The sequence below is a fragment of the Musca autumnalis genome, unplaced genomic scaffold (assembly GCF_047663935.1).
Source record: "Musca autumnalis isolate F117 unplaced genomic scaffold, ASM4766393v1 scaffold_5, whole genome shotgun sequence".
In the NCBI taxonomy this organism is placed as follows: Eukaryota; Metazoa; Arthropoda; class Insecta; order Diptera; family Muscidae; genus Musca; species Musca autumnalis.
The window spans coordinates 144,078,598-144,096,018 of record NW_027412088.1 but is presented as its reverse complement, the minus strand read 5'-3'; the positions used below and the strand labels follow the sequence as shown (position 1 = coordinate 144,096,018).

At 30.5% G+C, this 17,421-nt stretch overlaps 1 protein-coding gene across 36 annotated transcripts in view; it reads right to left on the bottom strand.

Moving 5' to 3' along the window:
* Positions 1–17,421, bottom strand: part of Dscam1 (Down syndrome cell adhesion molecule 1) — a 255,910-nt gene that overhangs the window by 52,287 nt on the left and 186,202 nt on the right. For 13 of the 36 annotated variants that reach the window (XM_073956048.1, XM_073956049.1, XM_073956055.1 and 10 more), the window contains exon 10: positions 2,014–2,301. The exons of the other annotated variants lie outside the window; for them this stretch is intronic. In XM_073956048.1, the coding sequence (XP_073812149.1) occupies positions 2,014–2,301 (288 nt within the window). The remainder of the gene's footprint in view (positions 1–2,013; positions 2,302–17,421) is intronic. 36 annotated transcript variants of the gene reach the window in all.

Here is a 17,421-nt window from a genome sequence, read left to right as displayed (position 1 = left end):
AATTCAGCAAACATTTGTAATATTTTCGGCAATTCAGCAACATTTTAATGTTTAATATTAAATTCAGCCAAGCTGAATGAGCCTTATTTAAGATTTAAAGTATTCTATTTTACAGAAAATTTTGAACTAATTCAGCAAAGCTGAATTAAGGTCGAACCTTATTCAGCTAGATTTTAGTGGCTAATTTAGAACAAATTCAGCTTAGCTGAATCCAGTTCTAACCTAATTCAGCTAGCTTATGATAGCTGAATAGTCAATAAAACCCTATTAGTGTTTTCCTATTTAGATTTTAACTGATGCAGCCATGCTAAATTATCAATTCAGCAATTATTTAAGATATTTTTTTGAATTCAGCTAAATTTTAATACTTATTGTTAAATTCAACTAAGCTGAATATGCCTCAAACATCTTCATATAGCCTTTAGTGTCTTCCACTTTACGGGAAATTGAATTTAGAACAAATTCAGCTTGGCTGAATTCATATTAAACCTTATTCAGCTAGTTTATTATAGCTGAATAGTAAATAAAATTCTGTTAGACTTTCCTTTTTTAACTTTAACAGCTGCAGCAATGCTAAATTATCAATTCAGCTATTATTTATGATATTATAAGCAATTTAGAAAAATTTTAATAATTATTCTAAAATTCAGCAAAGCTAAATAGGCCTTTAACTTCCATATATAACCCTTGAAGTCTCACATTTTACGGGAAATTGAATTTAAAGCTTATTCAGCTAGCTATTTATGACATTTTCATCAACTTAGCTACAAAATATTTAACTTAGTCTTATTCAGCTCAAGATCTTTATAATTTTAAAGGTATTTTTGTTCTTGTTCTTAGCTAAACTGAAATTTAGCAAGGCTGATTAATAATATAAACACTTATTTTATAAATTGACCTAACTTCAGCTAAAGAAAATCGCCTGTAATGGTAATTCAGCAAGGTTTAAAGTGATAAAAGTTAAGCTTTCTTAGCTGAATTGTATAAAACACTGTGATTTTCCTTCGAAACTGAAATTGGTTATCATATCAGCATTCATTTTGTTAAATTACCTCAATTCAACTAAGAATATTGCCGTTAAATACAATTCAGCAAGGTTAAATATGATTTTTATCTTAAAATAATTAATTTTTCTTAGCTGAATTATAAAATAAACACTCACTTTATAATTTATCTTCAATTCTGCTGATGGAAATAGCCTGTAATTCTAATTCAGCTAAGTTTAGAAGTCATAAATGTCTATTTTTCTTAGCTGAATTGTATAATATGGAGCTGAGTTAAAATATCAACACATATTTTTCATGTTTTCTTCAACATAGATAAAGAATATTGACTCGAAATGCATTACAGAATATATGACTGCCCTTTTCATTAATTTTTCCCTAAACTGTAGCTGAGTAGCAATTCAGCAAAGCTGAATTAAAACATCAGGTACTATTTCATCAATTTACATCAATTCAGCTAGAGTGTATTCGCTTTTAGGGCAATTCAGCTAAGAAAAATTTTTGATCATGAAATCGGTCCCTACTACATCAAATTAATTCAATTGAGCTTCAGAATAATGACTTTTTATGCAATTCAGAAGTGCAAGTTTCTTTCAAACAGTTCTAAATTTATATTGTTATAAATGTGAAATTAATTTAACTAAGAAAAAATAATTCGTTAAAAATATTTTTGAAACCCTATTTGTTAATAAGTTATAAAAAATATTGCATACTTTTAGCCCACAATAATAAATATGTGTTTGGTGCATGTCATGCTTAATTTTGGTGCTAAACTGGTATAAACTATAGCCAATTATTTCTTTCTGGGAAGCATGCAGACGACAAAAACTCATATCAAAATTTAACTACTTTTTGGATTATAACCCATTATGAAGCGGCACAATTCCAGATACATATGAATATTGTTGTTTTCAGAGAATATATGGAAGATAAAGTATACGATTTGTTTAGTGGGATAGTCAAAAACAAGCATTTAAGCCAAGAAGAAAGAAATAGACTTCCAGCTAACCATAAACATTCAGTTCCGTTGCATAACTTTGTGTGCCAGCATGATTTTCAGCCACACATGTATAATTTCCTGCATGATGGTCTTCTATCGATTCTATGGTTAAAACACTGGTCCGTTTTGAGACCATCATCATGGAAATACCCATCGTTTCATTTATTTCCATATCATTGTGTAACCAGGAGATATTCAAAGGTAAATCACCAAAAGTCACTGAACAATGTAGCGTGGTATATTGGCCCGTTTCGGCAGGACCTTCTTGAAAGGTAAAGGGGCGGATGTGGGGTAAAACTAAAAGAGGGGTGCGTGGTAAATAAATTAAAATTAAAATTATAAAAATAAATAATTAAACATTTAAAATTATTTTTTTTTTCAAACCAAATACCTATAACTCTCAATTGTGTGGTATAACTGGCTTTGCCAGCCGCATTTGTACCCTGGCAAGTGTAATTTCCTGCATTGCGGGCACTGACACTTTCAATGGTCAAGACACTGCTACGCCTACCCATTTTTGCAATTATTATATCTTCATTATCCTGATTGACCAAGGGTTGATTGTTAAAGGTCCACAAAATATTCAAAGGTAAATCACCCTCGGTAATGGTACATTGATAGGTTATGTATTGACCCAAATGTACAGCCTCAGCACCCGTGGAAAAGGGGGTAATTTTGGGTGGCACTTAGTGGCAAAAGGGGGGAGGACAAGAGGAAAGAAAATAAAAATAAACCAAAAGCAATACAATTACTACCACTACATTATTTTTTAATATTAAATTATTAACCATTAACAACTAATTCCGCCGTGTATTCCGTTGTTTGGGCCTTATTCTTGGCAATACATGTATAATTCCCAGCATTATGACCATTAACCGAGTCAATGGTCAGAACACTGACCTTTTTGCCAATTTTCGATGTTGTGGCCCCCAAATAATCATTTAAGGCGTAACCTTTAAACAACCAATTTATGTCAACGGGTAAATCTCCTTTGGAAATGGTACATTGTACGGTTACCGAATCACCAAAATTCGCAGGTTCATCACCAAAATAAAAGGGTGTTATTTTGGGAGGGACTTGGAAAAACAAAAACAATCAGAAGGAGAAGATGAAAAAAAAACAAAAATGCACAAAATATTTTGATAAAAAATGTATAACTCTGCACCATTAACAAACAGTTGGGCTGTATGATTGGCCTGTCCCGCTCTATTCTTTGCCATGCAAGTATATTCGCCCACATGGCCAGCATGCACCGAATCAATTGTCAAAACACTGGCCCTTTTTCCACTTTTCAATATGGTTATACCCGAACCAAATGTTTCCATTGTCTTGTTGTTATGCATCCAAATAATATCTACTGGCATATCCCCCGAGGATATGAGGCAATTCACAGACACAGAATCTTCAAAATTTGCCGGTTCATCACCGAAATCAAAAGGTACTACTTTGGGAGGTACTGTGTAGGAATAATTTTAAATATGGTAATAAAAAATTAAAAAGTCAATTTTATGTCTGATTCAGCAATGTTGGATATCGAAATGTTTATTCTGTAAGAAAATTCAAATTCAGCCGAGGTGAATTTAATTTATTTTGGGAGGAACTTTTTTCGAATAGAAAAATGAAATATACCGAAAATTGCAAAGTTTTAAGAAATCTCCAAATCTAAACGAATTTTCTAACTGTTATAAACATTATAACGGGTTTAAAATCTGTTATACAAATAATAACTGTTATAAATAATATAAGAAAATTCTAAATGATTTTTTAAACCGATTATAACAGTTTTCAAAAATTTAACTGTTATAAAATTGTTGGAATGTACTTTTAATGGCTAAGAAGAAGAAATATAACGAAAATGACAAAATTTATTGAAAGCGTCAAATTTTAATACAATTTTGAAATTGTTATAAAAATTATAATAGTCATAATAAACTGTTATACATACATATTATATTTGTTACAAAAACTATAAAAGTCGATTTGAATATTTAAAAACAATTTTAATAGTTGTGAAAAAATAACTGTTATACAAATTATAACAGTTATAACGTTTTAACTGTTATACAATTTGTAACTTTTATAAAAAATAAGAGAAAAATTGAAATAAGTTTTTAAACGATTATAACAGTTTTGAAATTTAACTGTTATAAAAATGATAAATAGTATTATAATGTTTCTTCGGTGGTAGTTTTTGTGGTGAAGAAGCATAAATATAACCAAAACTACAAAATTTAATGGGAACATTACATTTTTATGATTTATAGAACCTATTAGAAACAACATATCAGTCATAAAAAACTGAACAGAATTTTTAAAAAAATGTATAGTTGTGAAAAAATTAACTGTTTTACAAATTATAGCAGTTATAAATTTTAAACTGTTTTGAAAAATTTAACTGTTATAAAAATGAACAAATAATGATATTATGTTTTGGGAGGTACATTTTGTGAAAAAGAAGATATATAACCAATATTTGCAAAATTTAATAAAAGCAACAAATGAACTGTTATAAATATTATAACAGTCATAAAAATACTGTTATTAGAATGATATCTGTTACAAAAACTATAAAAATACGAATTGAATTTTTAAAACAATTTTAACAGTAATGACAAAATTAGCTGTTATAAAGATTATGACAGTTATACATGTTTAACTGTTATACAAACTGTAACTGTTAAAAGTGCTACAAATGCTGTTTTATTCACAAAAATAATGTTTTACAAATTTATAAACCTTTTTTTGAAAACTTAAAACACTTGTAAAATCTTAACTGTTATACAACTCTTATCGTTTATAAAAAATATACTTTTTGTTTGTTTTGTTTATTGTTGAAGTTCAATCTCATTTTCGATTGTTTGAGTGGAGTATTCCCCCATTGGCTCAACTTCATTTATTACCCTCTATTACAGAGATTAATGTTTTTCAAAACGAACTGACAGTGTTGCAAAATTTTACTGATCGCTACCAATATCATGATTTCATCCCGGCGAAGGGAATTATCAATTGGCTTCTCAGTTTTTGAAATGATGCCTTTTTAGCGAAAAACCGAACTCTTTAAGTGTCTAGTATTCTCATATGAATGAGAATCACACTCACATGAGAATCACACTCACCTCACAGGCAACTGTGTTGGTGTTCTTTTCAACTCACAGAATTCGAAGAATTCTTAGTTGATACGTGCTGACATGTTGCAAAATATTTTGATTTTGGTGTTTCTTTGGAAAAGCCGAAAAGTGAGTGTGATTCTCATTCATATGAGAATACTAGACACTTAAAGAGTTCGGTTTTTCGCTAAAAAGGCATCATTTCAAAAACTGAGAAGCCAATTGATAATTCCCTTCGCCGGGATGAAATCATGATATTGGTAGCGATCAGTAAAATTTTGCAACACTGTCAGTTCGTTTTGAAAAACATTACTCTCTGTAATAGAGGGTAATAAATGAAGTTGAGCCAATGGGGGAATACTCCACTCAAACAATCGAAAATGAGATTGAACTTCAACAATAAACAAAACAAACAAAAAACAGCCGAGGCACGGGCGAATTGGAGCTTTGTTAAAAATAAAAACAAAATTCCAATAAACAACCTCACAGGCAACTGTGTTGGTGTTCTTTTCAACTCACAGAATTCGAAGAATTCTTAGTTGATACGTGCTGACATGTTGCAAAATATTTTGATTTTGGTGTTTCTTTGGAAAAGCCGAAAAGTGAGTGTGATTCTCATTCATATGAGAATACTAGACACTTAAAGAGTTCGGTTTTTCGCTAAAAAGGCATCATTTCAAAAACTGAGAAGCCAATTGATAATTCCCTTCGCCGGGATGAAATCATGATATTGGTAGCGATCAGTAAAATTTTGCAACACTGTCAGTTCGTTTTGAAAAACATTACTCTCTGTAATAGAGGGTAATAAATGAAGTTGAGCCAATGGGGGAATACTCCACTCAAACAATCGAAAAAAAAAAAAATATATATACTTTTTGGATTTAAAATAATTACAGAATTTAATGACACATATCGAATTGAATTTTCAAAACAGTTTTAACAGTTGTAAGAAAATTAACTGTTATAAAAATTACAACAGTTATTATTGTTTCAGTGTTATACGAATTAGAACTGTTAACTTTAAAACAATGCATATTCAGTTTTCAATCCATTATAACAGTCATAAAACACTGTTATATGAATTATATCTGTTATAATTTTTTATAACACTTTTATAAAATTTATAAATTTTTTAATTGTTGTACAAATTATAACTGTTATAAAAATTTTTTAATGTTCAAATACAGTTTTAAACCATTTATAAGAATTATGAAAAATTATAATTATTATATAAAATAGTGTAATACAAATTGTAACCACTTTTTTGAAATCTTATAACAATGGTAAAATCTTAACTGTTATACAACTCATAATGATTATAAAAACTATAAGAATTTTCAAATTGAGTTATTGAAGTTGGAAACGAAGAAATATGTATAACGAACATTAAACAATTTAGTGAAGCGAACATTTGAATGACAATTAAAACCGTCATTAAAAACTGTTATACAAATTATATTTTTATTTATAAAAAATATAAAAAAAAATTGAATTTTCCAAAGCGATTTTAACAGTTGTGCTAAAAATTAATTTTATAAAACATATAACAATTATTAATATTTAACTGTTATAAAAATTATAACAGAGTTATAAATTTTTAAATGTTGTATAAATTATAGATGTTACAAAAACATTAAACATTTTCGAAATCAGTATTCAGTTATGAAAAGTTTCAGTTATAAAAAATTATAATGTATAACTGTTATAATATTATTTTTTCAAATTATCATATTCGGCTGAGCTGAATATAATATTTATAATAAAAGAAACATAATTAAGATTTTTATAACAATTTTCTGGAATATTCAGCTCATCTAAATATCATAATTCGAAGAAAATTGTAATTTTATTTTTCTAAAAATTAACTCTTTTATAATATTTTTTGACATTCAGTATTCCTTAATTGATTTTATGTCGGTGGTGCAAAATTTGCCCTGATGAGTATACCTTGTGTTTTCTACATATCCACTTATGTTTTCAACTCCTTTGAATGACCCATGTTTTTATACATATACATATCAAAGTTCTATACACACACATACATATAAATAATAATAAGCTAGTATTCAGTCAATATGAAAAATAGTAAAATAACCAAAAATAAAATATTCTAATATTTAAAGCCTATTTCAAAGCATTTTTTGTATGTCATGCAAATTTCAAAAGGAGGGCTCTCAAGGGGGAAATTGTTTTAACAAAATGAAAATAAATTAAATTCCAAATTTACTAAAATAAAAAATTAAGTTTTTATTTATGTAAGAAAGAAAAAAGTGTAACTACCATTAACTATCAGTTCCGCAGTATAAGAAGCAGAAGCCCACAGATTACGGGCCTTGCAAGTATAATTGCCCACATGTCGGGCATTTACAGAATCAATCATTAAAACACTTAAACGCTTGCCCATTTTCGATGTGGTAATAGCCGAATAAGAATTAATGGGATAATCATTAAACAGCCATTCAATATCCAATGGCAAATCACCCGAAGAAACCAAACAATTAATGGAAACAGAATCTTCAAAATTTGCAGGCTCATCGCCGAAATCGAAGGGGGCTATTTTGGGGGCAACTAAGGAAAAGAAATAAAAAAATAATTTTTTATATGTTTTTAAGGGAAGTGCATCACTAAGGGCATAGGGAGGCCGTGGAAGGGTTTGAAAAAAAAAAAAACTTAATTAAAAATGAATTATTTATACTAAATATTTTTTATTTATATTATATTTTTTTTATAATAAAAAAAAACAGTGTCTACCATTAACAATCAACTCTGCCGTATAATTCACAGCTGCTGCATGATTTTTGGCCTTGCAAGTATATTTTCCTGCATGCCGGGCGTGTACATTATCTATGGTCAAAATACTGGTCCTCTTGCCACCCTTGACCACTGTGACCCCCGAATAGGTACTAATGCCATAATCATTAAACAACCATTCCAAATCAATGGGTTGATCACCCGATGAGATGAGGCATGTGATCGAAACTGAATCTTCAACATTGGCTGGTTCTTCACCAAAATCAAAGGGTACAATTTTGGGAGGGACTTTGAAGGAATAACAAAAAAATTGTTAATAAATTAAAAATCTAAATCTTAATATTTCTTATTTTTAATTAAAATTAAATTTATTCCATAATACCATTAACCACCAATTCGGCGGTATAATTAACCGCTGCAGCATGATTACGCGCCTTACAGGTATAATTCCCAGCATGATGGGCCTTTACACTGTCGATATTCAAGAGGCTAGTACGTTTACCACCCTTCATAACTGTTATACCCGAATATGAACTAATGGGATAATCATTAAATAACCACTCTATGTCAATGGGTTGGTCACCCAGCGATATAATGCATGTCACCGAAACAGTCTCCTCAAAATTCGATGGTTCTTCACCAAAATCAAAAGGTGTTATTTTGGGAGGTACTTTAGATGGAGGGAAATGAAAAAAAATTATGGAAAATTAAACAAAAACTAACTACAATTTGCTGTTTTTAAATCTAGAAATATATTTTTAAAAAAATACCATTAACCACCAATTCTGCGGTATAGTTGACAGCAGCCGCATGATTTTTGGCCTTACAAGTATAATTTCCAGCATTATGGGCCTTGACATTGTCAATAGTTAAAATACTGGTGCGTTTACCCCCCTTGATAACTGTTATACCCGAATAAGCACTAATAGCGTAATCATTAAACAACCACTCAATATCAATGGGTTGATCTCCCAGAGATATAATACAGGTTATGGAAACAGTTTCTTCGAAATTCACAGGCTCTTCACCAAAACTGAAGGGTGTTATTTTGGGAGGAACTTTTAGGAGGAAGAAAAAGAAATATAACCAAAATGATAAAATTTAAAGAAAACATCAAAAGTAAATGAATTTTTTAAATTGTCATACAAATTATAACAGTTATAAAAACTGTTATACATATAACTGTTCTAAAAATTGCAAAACATCGAATTGAGATTCTATAACAATTATAACAGTTATACAAAAATAACAAATTATAACTGTTATAAAAACTTAAAAAATGTAAAATTCAGTTTCAAAATCTATTATAACAGTTAAAAGAAGTATTGAATTATTATAAAATTTGGAATTGTTATAAAAGATTTAAATAATTTTAAACATGTTTGGAATGATGTCTTTAACTGTTATACAAAAAATTTCACAAATACCATTAACCACCAAAGCAGCCGTTTGCGTAACAGAGCCGGCATGATTTTTGGCCTTGCATGTATAATTGCCAGCATGATTGGCCCTAACATTTTCAATGGTCAAGATGCTGGTACGTTTGCTATTCTTAAAAACTGTTATACCCGAATAGGCACTTATGGCGTAGTCATTAAATAACCACTCAATATCAACTGGTTGGTCACCCGAAGATATGACACAAGTAACCGAAACAGTTTCTTCAAAATTTGCCGGATCATCGCCGAAATCGAAGGGGCTTATTTTAGGGGGGACTAGGACAAAAATTTAATAAAAAAAATATTTAATAAATATATAAAAATGTTTGCAAATACTTTATAGAAAAGAACAGGAAAATAATGTATAACAATCTACCATTAACCACCAATTCCGCCGTATAATTAACCGAGGCCGCATTATTTTTGGCCTTGCACGTATAATTCCCAGCATGGCGGCCCTGGACACTTTCAATGGTCAACATGCTAGATCGACGACTACCCTTAACCACTGTTATACCAGAGTAGGCACTAATTCCATAATCATTAAACAACCACTCAATATCAATGGGTTGATCACCCGATGAAATAATACAGCTAATCGATACGGTTTCCTCGTAATTGGCTGGTTCTTCACCAAAATTGAAGGGAGTTATCTTGGGAGGGACTTAATAATAACATAAAATTATTAAAAAATTATAACAAAACTCGCCAAACTTATATCTAAATTTCAAAAATTTGTTTCGCAACACAAATACCATTAACAATTAATTCCGTGGTATAATTTACAGCAGCAGCATGATTTTTGGCCTTACAACTATAACGGCCAGCATGATGAGCCTTAACATTATCAATGGTCAACATGCTGGTCCTTTTGCCACCCTTCATTACAGTTATACCAGAATATGAACTAATGCCATAATCATTAAACAACCATTCAATGTCAATGGGTAAATCACCAGATGAAATCAAGCAAGTTATGGATACCGAATCCTCGACATTGGCCGGTTCATCACCAAAATCAAAGGGTGTAATTTTAGGAGGAACTTGAGAGAGGAAAGGAAAACATAAATTAATAAATTATAATAACACACAGATACACAAAACTTTAATTATTTAATTATTCTCATAAATTCATTCCCACCATTAACAACCAGTGCAGCTGAATACTCAGTAAAGGCAGCACGATTTTTTGCCTTACAAGTATAATTTCCAGCGTGGCCAGCATGTACCGAATCAATGGTTAACAAACTGGTACGTTTACCACCTCTCATTACGGAAACTCCAGCAAATATATTTACAGGTTCATTGTTAAATAACCACTCAATATCAATTGGCAAATCACCCGAAGAAATTAAACAATTTACCGAAACCGAATCTTCAAAATTTGCTGGTATATCACCAAAATCAAAGGGTACTATTTTGGGAGGAGCTAGAAAATAAATCATTCACAATTTTCCATTTACAAACAATTATGGAGATTTCAGGAAGCTTAAAATTAGTTATTCAGCTTTGCTGAATTAGATATGCTACAATTCAGCAAAGCATAATTGATAGGGAACATGTGTATAACACTTTTCTGTCATTGACAAAATATTTTCCAGGTATAATTAATAGGTTCTCCAAGAACTTCCGGAGATTAAAAGAAGCCTTATATAAGTAATTCAGCAAAGCATAATTGTTTGGGTCCATGTGTATAACACTTCATTTTAAAAATGTTTTTCATGTAAAATATGTCAAAATAACCTATTCAGCAAAGCTTAATTAGGTTAATATGGACATTTAATACTTATGGAGATTAAAAGAGGTCTTTAATTAGCAATTCAGCTCTGCTTAATTCTGAATACAACAATTCAGCAAAGCATCATTACTAGGAAATATGTGTATTACACTTCTAGATAACTGACAAAATATTTTTCATGTAAAATTAAACAATTCAGCATAGCTGAATTAAGTTAATATGGTTTGCAAAAACTTCTGGAGATTTAAAGAAGATTTAAATTTGTTATTCAGCCATGCTGAATTTGGTATACAACAATTCAGCAAAGCAAAATTGTTTGGATCCATGTGTATAACACTTTATTTTAAAAATGTTATTCATGTAAAATGTGTCAATTCAGCAAAACTTAATTAGGTTAATATGGACATTTGATACTTTGGAGATTAAAAGAGCCCTTTATTTAGAAATTCAGCTCTGCTTAATTGTGAATGCAACAATTCAGCAAAGCATAATTACTAGGAAATTTGAGTATAACACTTCTAGATCATTGACAAAATATTTTTTACGTAAAACTAACATATTCAGCAAAGCTGTATAAATTTGCAAAACACTTTTGGAGATTAAGGAAGCTTTAAGTTAGCTTTTCAACTTTGCTGAATTAGGTATACCACATTAAGCAAAGCCTAACTGCTTAGAAATGTGTGTATAACACTTCTAAAATTTGAAAGATCCCTAAAATTAGCTATTCAGCTTTGCTGAATTAGGAATCCAGAAATTCAGCAAGGCTTAATTGCATGAGAATGGTGTGAAAACACCTCTTCAAATTCGTAAATTCTTAGAATTTGTTATTCAGCTATGCTGAACTCGGAATTTAGCAATTCAGTATGTGTATTCTTTTTTAGTGAGTTAAAAATCGTTGTAGCAACATAGAATATGTAATATTACCCAATTCAGCAGAGCTGAATTAGGCTAATATGGACTTTATAGACTTCTTATGATTAAAAGATGCTTTATATTTTTGCTATTCAGCTTTGTTGAATTAGGCAAACACCAATTCAGCAAGGCTTAATTGCTGGTAATATGCTGATTTCACATCTTGAATGTTAGAAATGCCTTAAATGTGTTACTCAGCTTCGTTGAGTTAGAAATTCAGTAATCCGGAAGGCTTTATTACTTGGAAATATATTGAAAACATTTCTAGCATTTTATAAATAATTATAATTATAAATCAGCTTTGCTGAATTGGGAATTTATCACTTCAGCAAAGGCTATTCATTTCTGGAAAGCTAAAAAAATATTTAAACACAATTCTTATGTGATTAATGAGGTATTTAGAAATTTAGCTGAAGCAGAATTTCTTTAAAATAGCTCAAAGCTCTTCTGAAGACTCAATAATGCTTCAAAGTAGCTATTCAGCTTTGCTGAATAAGATATTTAACAATTTAACCACCTCCAGAGACTCAAACATACTTTTAATTAGCAATTCAGCTTTGCTCACTTAGCATTTTTGCATTCAACAAAATATTATTACTTGAAAATAGATTTAAAACACTTCAAGATATACAAATATACGATATTTTTATTATTCAGCTAAGATGGATTAGGAAAATATAAATTCAGCAAGGCTAAATGACAATTCAGCAAAGCTGAATTTATTTAAAAACGTAAGGAAATATTTCCCTTGGGATACAAATTCCTTAATGTTGCTATTCAGCTTTGCTGAATGGATGAAATTCAAATTCAGCAAAGCTGAATGAAGTTAAAATCGCCTTCAAATACCTGCAGAGATTCAAACATACTTTTAATTAGCAATTCAGCTTTGCTGACTTAGAAATTTTGCATTCAGCAAAATATTATTACTTGATTTAAAACACTTCAAGGTATACAAATATTCGATATTTTTATTATTCAGCTAAGATGGATTAGGAAAATATCAATTCAGGAAGGCTAAATGACAATTCAGTAAAGCTGAATTTATTTAAAAACGTAAGGAAATATTTCCCTTGGGTTACAAATTCCTTAATGTTGCTATTCAGCTTTGCTGAATGGATGAAATTCAAATTCAGCAAAGCTGAATTGCTGCAAAACAATTTCAAGATTACTCCAAGGAAACCGAGGACACCGAAACAGACTATTCAGCTTAGCTGAATAGCATTTGAAGACATGTCTCTTCAGTTTTACAGATTTTTTTATGGGGAAGGTAGTTAAAAATAATAAAAAAAATAAATTTGTAAATTAACTAAAGAACTATTTTTTGAATTTTAATTTATATAAGTAAAGCATTCTCTATGTACCATTAACAATCAACTCAGCCGTGTATTCAGCTGAATCAGCATCATTTCGTGCTTTACACGTATAATTGCCAGCATGACCACCATGTACCGAATCAATTGTCAAAATACTGGCCTTTTTGCCACCTTTGACAATTGAAACACCCGTATAAGCATTAATGGGATTACCATTAAACAGCCAATTAATATCCATAGGTAAATCACCCAAATAAATTAAACAATTCACCGAAACCGATTCTTCAAAGTTTACAGCATGATCACCAAAATCAAAGGGGGCAATTTTTGGAGGGACTTGAGGATTGAAATAATAAAGAAATACAAAGAAAACAAAAAAGAAAAACATTTTAAGTTATACTTTATAAATCTTCTGGTACCATTAACAATTAATTCAGCAGTATGTTCCGCGGAGGTTGCCCTATTAGAGGCCACACATGTATAGTTGCCTGCATGATGGGCCCTTACAATATCAATGGAGAGGGCACTAATTTTTTTACCCAACTTCACCATTGACACATCATAGACAGCATCGCTTATTTGACGTCCATTAAAAAGCCATGTAAAATTCACCGGAAAATCGCCAGATGTCACCAAACATTGAACACTGGCCGATTCACCAAAATTTGAGGGTTCATCACCAAAATCAAAGGGAGCAATTTTTGGGGGTACTAAGGTTTGAGGATTGGGTCAGGGCGTGGTTAAATAAAAACAACAAAAAAACACAAAATTTCTATTAATACGCTTTTATCTCTACAAAACACACCATTAACTTTCAGTTCTGCAGTATAATTAACACTTCCAGCACGATTTGCTGCAATACATGAATAATTGCCAGCATGTTTGGCCGCCACCGATTCTATGGTCATTTCATTAATACGTTTACCACGTTTTGTGGTATAAATTTCCAAATAATCATCAAAGAGTTTGCCATTAAGAGTCCAGGTGATGTTGACAGGTAAATCACCACCCGAGATAATGCATTGGACATTAACGAACTCGCCATAGCTCATGGCCTCACCATCATCAAAGGAGAAGTGATTGATTTTTGGTGGAACTGTTACAAAGGAATGTTAAATATTTCAAATTTCCAAAAATTGTGTTATTCAGCTTGATATTTTTCAAATTTAACTATTACAACAGCTATATAACAAATTCCAGAGGAAAATTATCTCTATTTTCTTTTAAATTTGCTATTCAGAAAAACATTTGTATAATTCAGCTGAATTATTTTCAATTCAGCTTAGCTGAATTACACTAAAAATTCTTTAAAATAAATTTAAGAGCTAAATTTTTTTTATTATTCTTCATTATTATATTCAGCTAAATATTTCTACAATTCAGCTGAAAAATTTTGAATTCAACTCAGCTGAATTCAACTACAACAGTCATATAAACAATTAATTGTTATTAAAATCTCTTAATTTTGCAATTCAGCAAACCATATGTGTAATTCAGCTAACATATTTTTAATTTAGCTTAACTTCATTACAGTTAAAATGTTTAATAACAAATTTAAGAGCACTATTTTAGCCCTTAAATTTGCTATTTAGCATTTTTAGTGTATATATTTCAACTAAGTGTAGTAATCAGCTAGATATTTCTACAATTCAGTTGGCATGTTTTGAATTCAGCTCTGCTGAATTTCACTTATATTGATGTATAAACAATTTTAAAGCTTAAATATAATGTATTACTCTTAATTTTATAATTCAGCTAAATATTTATGTAATCCAGCTAGCTTATTTTCAATTTAGCTTAGCTGAATTACACGAAATAGATGTATACATAAATTTAAGAGTCAAAATTTTATTATTTCAAAATGTTGTTGCTATTCTGCCATTTAGTTTTTCTATTCAGCTGAATATGTTATGATTCAGCTGAGATATTTTGAATTCAACTTAGCTGAAATAAACTAATGATACTGTATAACAGATCTAAGATCTTAAATAGTAATCATGTTCCTCAATTGTATTATTCAGCTAAATATTTATGCAATTCAGCTAGCTTATTTTCAATTCAGCTTAGCTGAATTACACGAAATAAATGTAATAATAAATTTAAGAAACAAAATGTAATTCATATCACGACATTGTTGCTATTCAGCCAGGTATTTTTACGACTAAGCTAAATATGTTGTAATTCAGCTGCCATATTTTGAACACAGCTGTGTTAAAGTAATGATGCTGTATAACAAATCTAAGAGGCTAAATAGTATTTATTTTCCTTAATTTTACTATTCAGCTAAACAGCTTGTTTTCAATGCAACTTAGCTAAATTACACTAATATCGCTGCATAACAAATTTAAGAGCTATTTATTTCTTTTAATTTTGTCATTCAGCTAAATATTTATGTAATTCAGCTGGCATATTTTCAATTCAGCTCAGCTGAACTGCACGAAATAGATATAGTAATAAATTTAAGAGCAAAATGTAATTTATATCACAACTCTGTTGCTGTTCAGCTAAATATGTTGGAATTCAGCTAACATATTTTGAATTCAGCTTAGCTGAATAAAACAAAGGATGCTTTATATAAGGAACTAGGAGCTTGAATAGTATTTATTGTCTTAATTTTGTCATTTTGCTAAATATTTATGTAATTCAGCTAAAATATCTTCAATTCAGCTTAGCTGAATTACTGAAACTATGCATAAAAACAAATTTAGGTGTACAAATACAAGTTATTTCGCAATTTTTCGCCTATTCAGTTGTATCTTCTTTAATTCAGCAAAGCTGAATTGCATTGTAGAATCACAAAATCATAAATTTTATCATCATATTACCAATAATATAATGATTATGTAATTCAGCAAAGGTTATTTGCAATTCAGCTAAGCTAAATTACCATAAATTTATGAATTATTACGATTAATCCAAACCGTTCAAATTCAACTCAAAATTATTCACATTTTATATGCATACTTTGACAACCAAAACAACAACTTTTCCATTATCTATCGTCAGGGGTTTGGATAGGGAGTTTTGAAATTAATATTAAAAAAATAAAAATATTAAAAAAACATTTGCCGCTTTTTATCCTCAACACCAACAACCAACCATTCACAATTAATTCCGCCGAATGTTCTGTCCGACCCGCAGCATTAGTGGCAATACAAGTATATAGCCCTGCATGTTTGGCTTCCAAGGAGTCAATCATAAGATTATTGATTCTCTTTCCACGTTTCTCCGTCAAAATATCCAATTCCGGTAACAAAGGATGCCGATTGAGAGTCCATATAACCGAAACGGGTAGATCACCACCCGAAATTGTGCAATGTACCGAAACAGGTTCACCAAAATTTAAAGGTTCATCACCAAAGGAAAAGGGCGTAATTTTGGGAGGGACTTTTGGGATGTTATAAAAAAGAAGAAAAGGAAAACAAAAAGCAAAGTTGTGTTAAAAAAAATCACTCCAACAAACCATTAACCACCAAAGTGGAAAAATGCTCCGTAACACCGGCCTTATTTTGAGCACGACACGAATAATTGCCAGCATGATGGGCTGCTACCGATTCTATGGTCAAGACATTAACACGCTTGCCCAATCGAGCCAAAGAGATATCGTGAAAACTATCTATGGGCTTGCCATTTAGCAACCAGGTAATATTTATGGGCAAATCACCACCTAAAATTGTACACTGCACCGAAGCGGGTTCTCCTTGATTCAGCGACTCTTCACCAAACTCAAAGTGGCCTATTTTGGGAGCAACTTTTGGGAATAAAATAAATTGTGTTAAAACCTTAAAAGTACGAAATTTAATATATCGATCTATCGAATATGGATCAATCGATTGTTTCGCCTGATTTAATAGCGACTGAATTTGATTTTAAGTCAATTCAGCAAAACCATTTCCTTGAAAAAGTGGAATTTAAACGTCTGATATACATTCTAATATTTTAAAGTCACAGCTGAACTTCACGGTATACCTTACAATGTATCTAAAGGCCACAGCCATATAATCCATCCGAATTAACCCAATTCAGCTGAGCTGAATAATATCAAAACCTATTCAGCCCACTGTTTTCTATCGCGGCTAACTACTAATCTAGTTAGCTGAATACCTTATTAACCAATTCAGCAGCTCTTTTGGTGACAAATCATAATTAGAGTAAAA